At 40.1% G+C, this 14,641-nt stretch overlaps 1 protein-coding gene across 1 annotated transcript in view; it reads right to left on the reverse strand.

The window, feature by feature from the left end:
- IQCJ (IQ motif containing J) overlaps positions 1-14,641 on the reverse strand; it is a 114,502-nt gene that overhangs the window by 7,264 nt on the left and 92,597 nt on the right. Inside the window, exon 4 of the mRNA XM_048862798.2 lies at positions 8,489-8,639. Within this exon, the coding sequence (XP_048718755.1) occupies positions 8,489-8,639 (151 nt within the window). The remainder of the gene's footprint in view (positions 1-8,488; positions 8,640-14,641) is intronic.

Below are 14,641 nucleotides of genomic sequence, written 5' to 3' on the forward strand. Positions count from 1 at the left end.
AGAAATCTTGGAGTGTTTCCAAAAAGGTGGAGACTAAAATGCCTATAGACTGAGTTTTGTCACTTGCCACCCCAGAAACTGAAGAGCAGAGACTTAACTGCTGAGGTGGAACATACGATTCCAGACAACTAATTTAAAATTATGCATAGAAGAAGCTGCTTCTGCCCAAAGAAGCAAATTTATTTCATTCCTATGCCAGTGCTTCAAATTAAAGTGAAATACAAATAATCCAGGATACCCCACCAATGCTGTGAAAAACTCTGGACACAGGTATGTCTCACACCAGCCATTGATTGCCTATTGAGGATTATCACAGGAGAGAGAAGGCTCTCCCTGGCTCTGGCAGATTGTGTCTTTCAGGCTAAACCATTTAAAGAGCCACATGACGCTAAATGAGGTCATCAGTAAAACAGGTCACAACCACAACCATATGTAAAGGAAGGCTTTGTGAGAGCGTTTGGCATTAACATTTTTCTCAAAGAAAAACTTTATAATAGGTTTAGCTTCTCTAGGAGCACATTTACTCTTAGAGACCAGCCTCCAGAAAGGTAATTAAAGGTCATTCTAATCTTATCTAGGTAGTTTTTACTTACTGAACTCAAATGGACTGCTCCCAAAAATAAAGTTCACTTGTGTTGCTAAAAGTTGCATTATCAAGCCCTAACTTTTTAATTGCATGTTAGAATCAGTTTTAAACAAAGTAGCTTTGATATTTACAGATTAGACCACCTACTTCAGGGGAAAATGCAGAATTTTCAGGCACAAAGCATAGAAAGAAATGGTTTACCTACCCGTTTCTGCAGTGAAGAGAAATTAACTATTTAGATGCAATGCGTTATTTTAAAGATAACTGCCCTTTTTACCATACTTTATTTTAATTTGTATTTTGCTGTTAAATATTTTTTTTACAATTTGGAAGATTGCTCAAGCATTATCAATATGTTTGCAGTACAATAATCTGTCAGATGTTCAATGGTAGTTCCTATCCAACTAATAAGAAAAAAAATCTAGTATTACATCTACATGTTTGGCAATAGCAGTTCTTAATCAGAATGCAAATAGATTTACAAGAGAAGAGTTTTAGCAGAAAATCTCACTCTCTCATCCTACTCCCATATCCTCCCTTCAAGCCATCTCCCCAACGTGCCACTTTTCTGCCGAAACCCAGAAAAAAGTGGTTTCTAACCGTGACTGGGATTTTCAAATGAGCTCAAGCTAGTTAGGCACTGAATTCCTATCAAATTTCACTGTGACCTGGGTGCATAACTCCCTCAGGAACCTTTGACAATCTCACTCCCTGCATTATTTTAGCATTCAAATCAGTTATGAACTCTTCTGTATCCTATTAAAGTATTAATTGTATAATGAGCTATAATGAGTTTGTGGCTATAATTCCCAAATGTTACTCATTAATACAAACATTAATGCTAAAAAGATTGTAATTTATAATTATTGAAGTCTTTGAATGTGTCTGCAATCTCTTCTGCAAAACCTGTGGTTTCTTATTAAGAGACTTAATTTCCAGGAAACACATCTTACATAGATAATTAAAGCAGGGAGAGTCAGAGGCCTTATTGTGGGAGGCCTCTCATGCTTGATCTATTGTTCCCTCTGGCCTTCCTGACTGGTTGTATGGGCTGAATCTTGCTCCACTGAAATCAATGGGAGTTTTGCCACTGGACTTCAGTCAGACCAGGATCAAACCATATGTTGGTGGGGCAAGGTATCTGAGGCAGGTAGAAAAGTACTGGTAATAGTCAGAGCTAGTCTGATCATCCTTTTTTGGAGGAGATTCCCCCCCCCCCATACACACACACACACACACACACACACACACACCTGATTAACGGAGTTTTCCACATTCCTGACAAGATTCACAAGGCAAAAAAAAAAAAAAAAAAAAAAATAGCAACCACCTCCCAAGAATAGGAAGGGTAGCAAAGTGTCAGGGACATGTATGTTGTACTGTATCAGTGCTGTTAATGAGAGTCTATACAGGTAACCTGGAAGGGCTTAATTGGGATCCTCCCACAAGGACTCCTAACCAAAGTTATGATAAAGTCCAAGGTAAGCTTTGGAGAAGGAGGTGGCTAAAAGACAGAAAGAATGTTTTACATATAGGCTGGAACCTTACTACCATGCACAGACACAACACACCACATGGATAAAGTAAATGGAATCACATTGGCATAAGAACAGTGAACAGAGTGCTGAATTAGGCACAAGATTTTTAAAAAGATTTAAAAGAATAAATAAATGTACAAAATTAGATGAAGTTTAACAACAAAAATTTGTTTTAGTTTGTCCACAAAATTCTAAGAAGTGATATCCTGGACTTTAGCACACTTGCAGCAGTACTAAATTTATTGGGGAGTAACTGAAGAATTATATTTGAATTAAGTTTGAATCTGTTATATTAAATGGCAGAAAAGGAGGATGCCTACTATACATTTGAAATCCATATGCAACACTTGCTGCCCAGTTGAATTATGCAAGTGTATAATTTCAGTAGTTTAAGGTTTTTCTTTGAAAAATGCAAATGCATTGTAAAGTTGAAGCATGCACTGTCCTTATGGAAGTTCTGCTGTAAATATAATGTAATGTTCTGTAAATGCAAAGAACAGAAATGAGCTGAAGTCCAGTGATTACATCACTAAGATCTTAGCTGTGCACTGGAGGTTTTGAAAGGGGTCTGATTTTTGAAGAATTCTGAAGTACATTTATTTTCCTACAATAGCTGGAATCAGAATCATGGTAGTCAACTAAAATTACTTGGGATGGCTCAATTTGGTCCTTAATATAGAAACTGCCTAATGGAGAGACCCACTACAGATGGCTTTTCCTCCTAAATAAAGTGGCAATCTATTATAACAGTAAAAGTTGTGATTTGGGGGAGATCACACAGAGCTGCAATAAGGATGACATTGCTGGATCATCTCATGGAGGCTTGTTGCTTGTCCATCTCCAGCTGAGGGGTGTCCCGCTTGGCAGCCCTGGCCTAGCATGTGTGTCACTTGAAGGCATCCCAATTACATGGAATTATCATTCTATTTAAGCAGCAGTCATCACCATTTATCATCATTAGGTTTAAATCAGGCCTGCCAGACACTGTTGTTAGCCCTCAGAACCACCATAATGTTTTTTCTCTCTCTTTCTTTTGGTTGGTGGGGCTGGGGTGGCAATCCTTTTCCTGACAGTCTAAATTATGGAAATATTTTCTTTTCAACCCTTCTGATACGTTCCTTTTGGAAGTGTATGGTTGATAAAGATTATTGTTGCTTTCCACTGTGAAAAGTTTTAAATTCAGGTCTTTTGTGCTGTATCTAGAGACAAATGGATGCATAGTAAGATTTTAAAATTAAACTTGTAGATTTGATGGGTCCCAATTAAATAGATTTCTTAATGGGAGAGGGCATTATACTACAAAGTATACTTCTAAATATAAAAAATTCCAGTACATAGGAAGCTGTTCAAAATATTTCTGTATCAAGCCTCATAAATCATTCACACTATATCTGTTGCATAGATCCAAGAACTAAAAGTTAGTTAGTTTGTAATTTCACAATCATTGAGTGCCAGAAAATATTAATATCCTCTCTTCATAATGCATGTGCACCATTCACATATGTTTTGTATGAAGGAGTAAATAACCTGCAAAGTTTGAAATACATTGCATACACAATTTCATTAAAATGTGCAGTCTTTAATTATAAGAAGTTCAGAAAAGTTGGATTTCTGACTACCTATAATCTTTACATTTTAACTAAAGTTACTTGTGACTAAAACTCTTAAACCCTAGAGGTAAGCCTTTACTTTCATTAATTGTCATTCTAACCAGCCCTGGTGCCAGAAGAAATGAGGACAAACATGGCAGCAGTCCAAAAAAATAAATGGGGGCCCTTAGCACTATCTGCTTCTTATAAGCCAGCCAAAAGGAGGAGCGGGCACACCTGGAGGCAATGGTATTGAAATGCCATTGAGACAAGTAGCCCTGGCTCCAGTGGCAAAAGGTCCTATAAACAAAGCCTGCTGACTGGCTTAGTGAGGAGGAAGAGTATTATTTGTTTAACATCGGGGACACAGTGTCTTCTGCATGTATAGCCAGCTCACTGCCCACTGTGGATACTATCTTAAATAATGTAGTTGAAGACAACATGCTAGGTATGAGGGCTGGAGGATGCAGTCAACACACATACAGTTTTTATGTACATTTTTCTCAAACAAAGAAATAAACACTTGTACTGGGAAGAGCAGTGATAATAAAGTTATGTTTCTAACTCTTCAAAGATTGTGAGTTTCCTTCTCTGTCTAATAGCTCCCTTTCTATAGCATGAGTTTCACGTCAGTGCTTCACTTTAAAAACAAGAGTTTTTTGAATACATGAATGCAGGTAGCTGGTCTAAAACAAGTACCATTGCATAGAATTAAAGGCATTTTAATCAACGGTTTGTCAAGCTGCTGAGATTCAGAGTGACACAGATTCAGTTCAAAGACAAAATGTAATATGGTTATCTGCAGCAAACTAGTCTAAGCCACAGCTCGCTGAAGCCCTATACATATGAATAGTGCACGATCAGAATCAAGTTAAGGAGGGTTCACATCACCATAGATCAATAAGTAGTGATCAAATGATTGATTACGTGTCAGGCACATCATACTGCCCTCAGGGAAATTCGATTTTACTGGCTTTCCTAAGTTTATGAAATCAAATAGCCTTTAAAAAAACCCCACCTTATAAAAACCCACTAGAAATGAAAATTGTGATATGATTGACTGAAGAGAATTTCAACCCAGTAAATTAGGATTGAGGCAGCTGGTTTAGAGGAAGAAATTAATCTGATCATTTTGCCCCAAAATTCCCATAACTTCTTAATGATTATTTTTAATTATTGCTTTATGTTTCTGTATTCCTGGTTCTAACTATGACCAAAAGAAGGAAGTATCACATTTGATGAATTCAGAGAATTCAAATTATAAATTCCAATTACTATCTGAACTTGAGGTTCAAACAGTGTTAGTCATCCTGACTCAGTTTATGCACATTTTGGATATATCACTTTGCAATATGTACTGTGTATATGGGGCAATGCCTGGCCAATCCATCTCAAATGCACATCTCAGGTTCTGACCAGTTGTGTGTGTGTGGGGCTTCTTTGTTTGGGTTCCCCTCCCCCTCCCCCCCCACTTAGGTAGCCTTTTCATCAGACTGTTACCCTCCATATTTTTCAGTCCTTTGTATGTTTCTTTTCTGCTTTCTTTCATGTCTGATTTTCAACAGGGGGTGCAAAAAAGGGAAATAGGTAAGATGAGAAAGGGGGAAGTAAAAAATAAATTAATATGTTTTAAAATATAGTGACTGCTCTCAGCCTGGAACTTCCCCTTTCCTTGACAGTTTCTTTAACAGCATTTTATTACCTCATAGGATAACTATATTAAAAGATTGAAGAATGCACTATAAGGTGGGTAGAAAGCTGGCTAGATTGTCGGGCTCAACGGGTAGTTATCAATGGCTCCATGTCTAGTTGGCAGCCGGTATCAAGTGGAGTGCCCCAAGGGTCAGTCCTGGGGCCAGTTTTGTTCAATATCTTCATAAATGATCTGGAGGATGGTGTGGATTGCACTCTCAGCAAATTTGCGGATGATACTAAACTGGGAGGAGTGGTAGATACGCTGGAGGGGAGGGATAGGATACAGAAGGACCTAGACAAATTGGAGGATTGGGCCAAAAGAAATCTGATGAGGTTCAATAAGGATAAGTGCAGGGTCCTGCACTTAGGACGGAAGAACCCAATGCACAGCTACAGACTAGGGACCGAATGGCTAGGCAGCAGTTCTGCGGAAAAGGACCTAGGGGTGACAGTGGACGAGAAGCTGGATATGAGTCAGCAGTGTGCCCTTGTTGCCAAGAAGGCCAATGGCATTTTGGGATGTATAAGTAGGGGCATAGCGAGCAGATCGAGGGACGTGATCGTTCCCCTCTATTCGACATTGGTGAGGCCTCATCTGGAGTACTGTGTCCAGTTTTGGGCCCCACACTTCAAGAAGGATGTGGATAAATTGGAGAGAGTCCAGCGAAGGGCAACAAAAATGATTAAGGGTCTGGAACACATGAGTTATGAGGAGAGGCTGAGGGAGCTGGGATTGTTTAGCCTGCAGAAGAGAAGAATGAGGGGGGATTTGATAGCTGCTTTCAACTACCTGAAAGGGGGTTCCAAAGAGGATGGCTCTAGACTGTTCTCAATGGTAGCAGATGACAGAACGAGGAGTAATGGTCTCAAGTTGCAGTGGGGGAGGTTTAGATTGGATATTAGGAAAAACTTTTTCACTAAGAGGGTGGTGAAACACTGGAATGCGTTACCTAGGGAGGTGGTAGAATCTCCTTCCTTAGAGGTTTTTAAGGTCAGGCTTGACAAAGCCCTGGCTGGGATGATTTAACTGGGAATTGGTCCTGCTTCGAGCAGGGGGTTGGACTAGATGACCTTCTGGGGTCCCTTCCAACCCTTATATTCTATGATTCTATGCTCAAATGCTTTGGTAATTGGGTCCTGACAAGTACTGTAGCTAAGATAGACAGCTAGTCCTTCACCTTCAAAAAACAGATTCTGTTTTTTTTAAAGGGAGACAATAGAAGAGTCTTAGCATTATCAAAAGTCAAGGAAAATGACTTCCTCTTTCTTTATTCTAACTTTGGCAAGTTTACTGAGGACTGGAATTCCTGAAGTGAGCATTTCTTTAAAAAAAAAAAAAAAATCCCAAAAGCAACCCTAGTGTCCATGCTTTATTTTCCACATAAAATAATAAAACTCAAAATATACTAATTTTGTTGGAAGAAGTGAAAGCAATACAAGTAGTTTTCCAGATTAAGTTACCTCCTTCCACCCCCACTGCAAAATGAATTATCTTTGAAATCACCCAAGCCCTTAAACCACAAAAAATGTTCCTGAGCGGGAGGAGAGAGCCATCTTGTGGTATTTCAGCAAATATAAAGCATGATCAAGAAATGGCTATTTAAAATATCCAGTGACATTCTAGTGTCTCACAAACTAGATCTACATTTGTTTTATCTATTAGAGGATAATAACCCATTTAGTGCATATTATATTACATTCAGAACTCAATATTGCAGTATCGGTTCATACTAAGAAAGTGGCCTCTAGGTATGAACAGAAAACATCTAAAAATAAAACAGTAATATTTTATTGAACACTTTCAAGTTTAATATGGCCTAACCCACTATGGTGTCACAGAAGACAATGGCTAGGGGAAACAGTTTATTTAGTTTAAGTTTATCTGGATAATGTAGTTGATGGGCTAAAAAGGGCCCTTCAGAAGAGCTGTGTGCTTAATACTATAGGATTTTGTTGTTTCTGTGCAAAAGGTAGCAGATTATACGAAATTCTGTTGCTTGATTTTTAGAGTGTTGGATTCCTGAATGAAAATTGATTTCCAGACTTAAATTTTTACCAAATCGAGTCATGGTTAAACTGACAAGTATCAAATTCACATATAAGTATGGCTAAGTATCTTCCATCTACTTGTGATATGCAAGAACAGGTTTTCCAGTCTGTTAGTGAATTTTGAGGTCACCAATTACTGTCCCTATGACCCAATAAGCAATATACAATGTACCTGACCAATATATACTTTCCACTGTTTAGGAGACAATGCTACAGCCAAAAGCTAGAATGCCCCCTGCCTTGATCTATTTGAAAGGCCTGGCATGCCATGATAGGTTACAATCTCCTACATGTTTTTGGAAGCTATTTGTATTTTTTGTGTTTTCACTCTGAATCAGTTAAGTTATATCAAAATCAATGTAATCGGTCACAGATTTGAAACAGGTTATAGATCAGTATGATCAATTCATTTATTTTTAGACCCAAAGAGTTCCAGAGATGGTCACAATCTTCATAATGTTCCTGAGTATAGATATTGCATTTGGTTCTCTAATTTACCACATTTTAGAAAAGTGTGTAAAAATCTCCCCTGAAGAGGCACAAATATTCCTTCCAAAGCTAGTTATAATTTATGATCATTAAATTGGCTTATATACCTCTCTTTTAGAGAGCAGCATAGGAATCACATTTATATTGCAGAACAGCACCAAGGTTCCCCACCTTTTCCTGGAGAACACAAACACAAAACTCTGAGGATATACTTAACTAAGGATCCATACTTTTTTCAGGAGAACAAAATATCAATGAAAATCTGTCCTCCAGCGGCTGCTATCATCACCTAAAATGCTTAGCAATCAATGTTGTTCCATGTGGCTCTGGGAAAAATGGTCTGATGCACAGTTGCAATCTTACTTGTTTAAACACTTTTGCCTTAATGCATGTTTGAGAAACCATGAAAAGTTTTTACTTTGTAATTAATTAGTCAAAAGCTTAATCCTAAATTCCCCCCACCGGACTTGACTAGTTCATTTATATCAGTGCCTACTGGTGAAACCAGCAAAGAAGTAGTTGTAGAGAGAAACTGTACTTACAGGAGTGCTGCCAACGGAAAAAGTGTTCATGCTGATCGAACTGCTCATCTTGTCAGATGACAAGGAAGGTGGTGATGGACTGCGCTTCTCCAAGTGGTCCTGGCGCGGCAAATCCTGACGCTGTAGATATTTGCGCCATGCTTGCTGAATACTGATTGTAATTCAAAATACAAGTGAATATGTATAAACAACAGGTTCTCCATCCAGCACAACTTCGTAAAGTTCGAGGAGACTTTCTCTGGGGGGAAAAGCTACATGCATTGTATTAGCAAAAAGGTATCCAACTTATTTAGTGCTTTTTTGCTTTGTGACTTACTTGTGAACAGATAAGCTTTTACTAATATTATTTATAATTTTTCAACATATATTATGAGAACAGATAACAATCCATAGAGGGTTCTTATATTACCCACTATGTCTGTTGTTTGTGGTGTGCTATTGGCTACCTAAGTCAAATGGTTTCTGCTCCTTCATTGGCTATCTCAAACTTTATAAACAGAGAGGAAACATTCCTGGTGTGAATAGTGGATACTCATATTCATATACAACACACTTGTTCACATGGAAGTTCAAGTATTCACACTCAGAACAGCCACTTACAACCCCAAAAAGCATTCAGAAATATGCCCACAGAGAAGCAAACAATAAAAAGATACTAACATGGTTGACCCAAACAACTATTCAATATAGAGCATTTGCATTAGTCACTCAATTCTAACAAAGATATTCGATAGACGAGAAATATTTATGCACTTTAAAAGTGTAACTGGAAACAAGAATTGCTTAGGAATTCTTGGAATTGCAAAAGTGATTAACTCCTTGAAGACTATAATTACATCAACAATTCTAAAACATCTTAAATAGGTTGTAATAAGTAAACATCTGTCTCATCAGAGAAAAGATGGGCTTCAGAAGCTCATTTGTCAATCTTGCTGCCAGCTTATGATACAGACACAATTAGAATATCAGAGGCCAGATCCTGGCCCATACCGAATCCACTTTGTGCTGCTGTAGAAGGACAAAGGGGACTTAAGATTGTCTTAAATAAGCAACTGAGGAGTCATCTGGAATGGGGCATTTTCAGCTGTCACTGAACTAGAGCTCTATGCCACCCCTTCCATGGAGGGAGCATATTGGGGGCACGCCAGGGCACTCCTGGAACATGCTATGGCTCTGTGATTCTTACAACATGTAACTTCCCATAGCTTTTGTGCAGAAAAGGAAAAATATGACCCTATGTGACTATGAGTTATAGTCCATTTCTACCAGATAATTTGTATGATCAGCCTGGGCATTTTCTCATTGCACTAATTTCTCTGTTTTTTTTCAACATATACATATCCCACTGTAATTTTACCTAGCCAGGACACCAGCAGGACAGAGTCATACACAACACACCTTAAAAGAACACTAAGGTTCTGATGCAAACTAACAAAAACTAAAGTCAGAAGTTAAGGCTGAATTGGTCTTGGGAACAGAGGCACCACACTGGCAGACTCCTCCTTCCACAGTAACACAAGGAGCTTTTCATTCCAAATTTTCAGCTTGAAACAAGTTTATAGAGTTCTCATATTAAATTCAGTAATTTATGAGAGTACCATGTAATGTATACTTGATTTTGGGTGCTAAACAAATACAAACAATAAAAAGATTTTGCTTTCTAAGTGAAATTTTATTTTTAGAGCATGATTTCAAATACTCAGATTCCCCATTCCTAATTATATCTCTGTTGCTGTACTTGTCACCAGATGGCAGTGTGATATCAACTATGCATTTATGGGCGGGGGAAGACAGATTTGTAAGAAATATTAGTCATCAAAATATCTAGAATAGTAATAGCTTTAATGTGAAATATTTGAATGCATTCAAGGTATAATCTACGTACTCCACAAAAAGTCGGTACTAAAAACTGTTGTAATGCTCCTTATTTATCTATTGTTCTAGTCTAACAGGCTATTTATAACATCTTTTAGGTTTAAAACAATGGAGGTTTTCATTTAATTGGGTGTGAAAATTAATAAAACAATCGATAAAATAACCCCCAGATGATTTTGATATTACATTAATTTATTTTATGCTCCCCTCCTTTTTCAGTTTTTGATGTACACCAAAGATTTTTTTTTTTGATTGACAACATGTAAATGCAACAGAGAAGTCAGGGAGAAGGCTGGGGGCTTTAGGTGCTGAGTACAAAGGCAATTAAGATTTTTGGACCTGAGGAGGTGGACATGGGAGGCACGCTGGATTGTGTGATAAGCACATTAGCTGCTTGTGCCTACTAAAATATCCCTTCTATTTCGGCAGGGGAGTGGCCATCCTGGGTGTCTGGTTCAGAGGGAGGGCGTGACGTCTAGTACCTAGGTTCCCTCTCCTTCTCCTTTCCACCTGCCCACAATGCACGCGAGGATCATGCGTGGGTAGGGGTGGGGGAGGCTGGAGTCTCCTCCCCTGGTCACCCACTGGTTAATTCAGTGCATGAAGGAGCTGATTGGCTCTACCAAATCTCCCATCCCCTCTGTATTTAAGCATTCCAAGCGTCTAGCACCCATTCTTGCCCCTGGATGCTTCCCCACCCACCCTGTCCTGTAGGAGGTATAGGTGTGTCACAGCTGGCTTTCCAGGCTTGCTGGAGGTCTGATGAAAACCCCTGATCCTTCCTTAGGATCAGGGAGGAATTTTTCCCTCTGAGCAAGATTGGTATTGGATGGTGGGTTTTTGTTCTGTTATTATTGCTTTTGGCACAGCATCCTGGAGGTGTGGTAGGTGGAGACAAAGGTAAGGGACATCACCTGCAAGGGTGGAGGTAACAAAGTCCAAAACAGGTAGAACGTGTCCAGTGTGAGTAATACGCTTCAGGGGCCCAGCTCCTGTGAAAAACCTGAGTGTAGAAGATAGGAGGTAGTGGTGGACTGTGAACTCTCCTCATCTGCCCTCATTCCCACTTGCAAGGGGAAGGTGGTGGGATTCAGCAATGCACTGAGCCAAACTCATGATTAAGGTGACCAACCCTAATTCCTTGGTTGAATAGCATGAACCCATTTAACTTCTCACAGGACTCGGTTAATGCCTGGTCAGCCCCCACTTACTGTTAAATCTAATAAATGACCACCTGCTGGTTTAAGTTCATTCTCGTGTCTATGTCTTTGTTCTCTGTCATGCCCTGATCTTTAGGTTTCAGAGTTAACAACCCTTTGAGAAAGATGCCAACAGTTCACCTCTCCCACAGCTATTGTTACCTACAGGTTACCTGCAGACTCAGGAAGACATATAAATATTGATTTACATTGGGTTAATATTCTTAAGAATTTATTCACAGGTGTGAGAACTAGAAACAATTTTAAAAAACCAGTGAATACTTAAAAAGAAAAGGAGTACTTGTGGCACCTTAGAGACTAACCAATTTATTTGAGCATAAGCTTTCGTGAGCTACAGCTCACTTCATCGGATGCATACTGTGGAAAGTGTAGAAGATCTTTTTATACACACAAAGCATGAAAAAATACCTCCCCTCCTTTACATGCTCTTTGGGGTGGGCACTAGTATAGAAAAAAATGCATGAATGAAAATTAGATATCATCTCACTATACCCAAATAGTACAACTACCAAACTTTGTGCAACTCCATGTGAGATATTTTATGAAAATTTAATGAGCTTGTGATACTTTGTACCTCGGAGGAAACACCTTACACCCCCATTTTCATTTTTATAAAATGATCGTGTGGTATCCAATGCAAAGTTTGTCATGTTGAGTGTCTTCAGAAGGCTCATGATGCACTGAGCATGGCTGTTATAGTAATTGTTACAGTAATGTTATAGGTTATAATTTCATGTATGTAGTTATGAGGCTGAAAATGTATCCTGTGGCTTAAAATAAGCCCAGGAAAAAACTTTCCAAGAGCAGGGTGTTGCTACCGGGTGTTGGGTTCAGGAAAAAACTTTCCAAGAGCAGGGTGTTGCTACCGGGTGTTGGGTTAGGTAGGTGGGTGGGAGGTGGTTGTCTTGAGTAGCTGGAAGGCTGGATACTATTAGGGTGTGCTGTTGGGAATGGGCTGGGATGGCTGGGGTTGGGGAGGTAGAGTGCTGTACCGGTAGCTGAGGGTCTGATGGCTGTGATCTCTCTGAGGGTGTGGCTGGGGCATGGTCGGGTGTTCAGGGTCTAGCAGGGAGGCAAGGGTCTGGAGTCAGGCAGAGGGTCTGGGGTCTCTCTAGGGCAGTAGGCTGGGGGTTTGGAGGAACCTGGGCCAGTACAGAACCTCCTCTCTTTCTGCACCTCACAGTGAGTCACCGGCCACTCTTCCCCACTCTGGGGCTGTTCTTCCTCCTTCTCTGCTTGGATGCAGCAGGGAGATCAGCCAGGGAAAGGTAGCCATGAAGCCTGACAACTTGAAGTTTGGCTTCACCGTGGCCGCAGATGGACCTGCGGCACTTGCCCTCAGCTCCACCAAATGTATGATATTCAGGCTGAGCAGCAGGCATGAGGGACAGGGCTGCCAAACATGGGAGTATCACATGAGATGAGTGGTAGTACTGAGAAAGCCATACAATCATTGCTGACATGCTTTGGATTATTTCCCAAGACACTGGATGGACTGCTGTGTCACATGCTCAGTATGGTACCATGCTTCCATCAGAAAGAATGCATAAATGCCAGAGTTTAGGTTCAGATTCTTCTTATTTACAGAGTAGCAAATATTTAAAGATGCAGTATTATATTCTAGATTTTTGACCATCCACTTGTTCTACAAATTCCATCTGCAATTCTCCCATACTTCTATATTTATTCATTTTTGTCTGTTTATACACCAACCCAAATTAATATTAAGCCTAGTGTGTCTTCTGTTTATTCTCTCCTTGCCCCTGAATTGTCCAGGATGTTGCAATTTTCATGGGTCACATTATTTTTCATCTCTACACTTAAGTCAATCTCATCAATTCATCATTTTCTCTAGTCTTCTGCGTTACTCCCCAGTAATCCTTTCCACCACCTAATTCCAGGTGCAAGTCTTAAGATAATGGAGTCCAAATTGCAAAAGAAATGGTTCATTTCAAGAGAAAATGTCTTCTAAAAATGAAGACATGCTCATTATTTTTGTTAGAACAAAGAAATCCTCCTGGTCTCATTTGTAACTGGGCGCAGTCACAAATGGGGGGCAGTGACCCAGAACAACAGGCATTTTGAATAATGCATTAACCATGGTGTTAGATCCTGATAAGTGCCCATTTTAGTCAATGGGCAACTTTCCTTAGAGTCCCAATGTGACACACTGTACTTCAAAGTAACTCCCTAGAACCCCATATTCACCACTGTGATACAATATGATATGTTCCATACAATGCATGCCTTGGGAGGTATCATTTAAGAAGTCTTGATCTGTTGAACCTTAACATCCTGTTGAATTGCATGTGTTATTATTGTATGTGAAGTTTCGAAGTATTGCTATATGTACTTGTGAAGGAGCAGAGAGACTGCAGCCGGGCACAGCAGGAGTTAAAGAACACCTATAGGTTCAACTAGCCCTGCCCTGTTATACCTGCAGCCAATGCCAGGCCTGGAGGAAGAAAAAAAGGGAGCCTGGCAGAAGTTCTCGGTATGCCTGCCTGAAGGCACAGACGAGCAACCTGCTGCCAGTGCAGCCACTGGAGGCAAGTAAATTTTCGTCTGCCAAGGGGAGCCCACAGATAAGCCCCAACTGTGGGGCAACTGGACTAGCAGGGCCATGCCCCAAACAAAAAGGACTTGCATAGGGAGCAGGCCAGGAAAACAGACCCTGAACCCCCACTCACGGCTGGGAGAAAGTCCCATCTCCCCTGTTTAGAGGTTGAGCGATACAGGACCCTGGGCCAGGACCTGAGGGAGAAGGAGGGGTCAAGTCCCCCTACAGCCCCCCAACCAATGATCTAGCCACTAGGCTACCTGGCCACTGAGGGCCCTATCGGTACTACTGAAATATATTGTGAGGTTAGGAAACACCCAGTGTCAGCCTTTCAGGAAGGACAAAGGAGCACCTATCACTGGTCAGATGGGTGTTGATGGCCCATCAATAAAACAATCCATTCTCCCAGAAGCTCCTTACAGAAGGCATGTACACAATGGAGGCTGCTTTACCAAAGGGACTGACTGATGCAGGGACTGACTGATCCCTGCATCACAG

The sequence above is a fragment of the Caretta caretta genome, chromosome 9, assembly GCF_965140235.1.
Source record: "Caretta caretta isolate rCarCar2 chromosome 9, rCarCar1.hap1, whole genome shotgun sequence".
Taxonomy (NCBI): Eukaryota; Metazoa; Chordata; order Testudines; family Cheloniidae; genus Caretta; species Caretta caretta.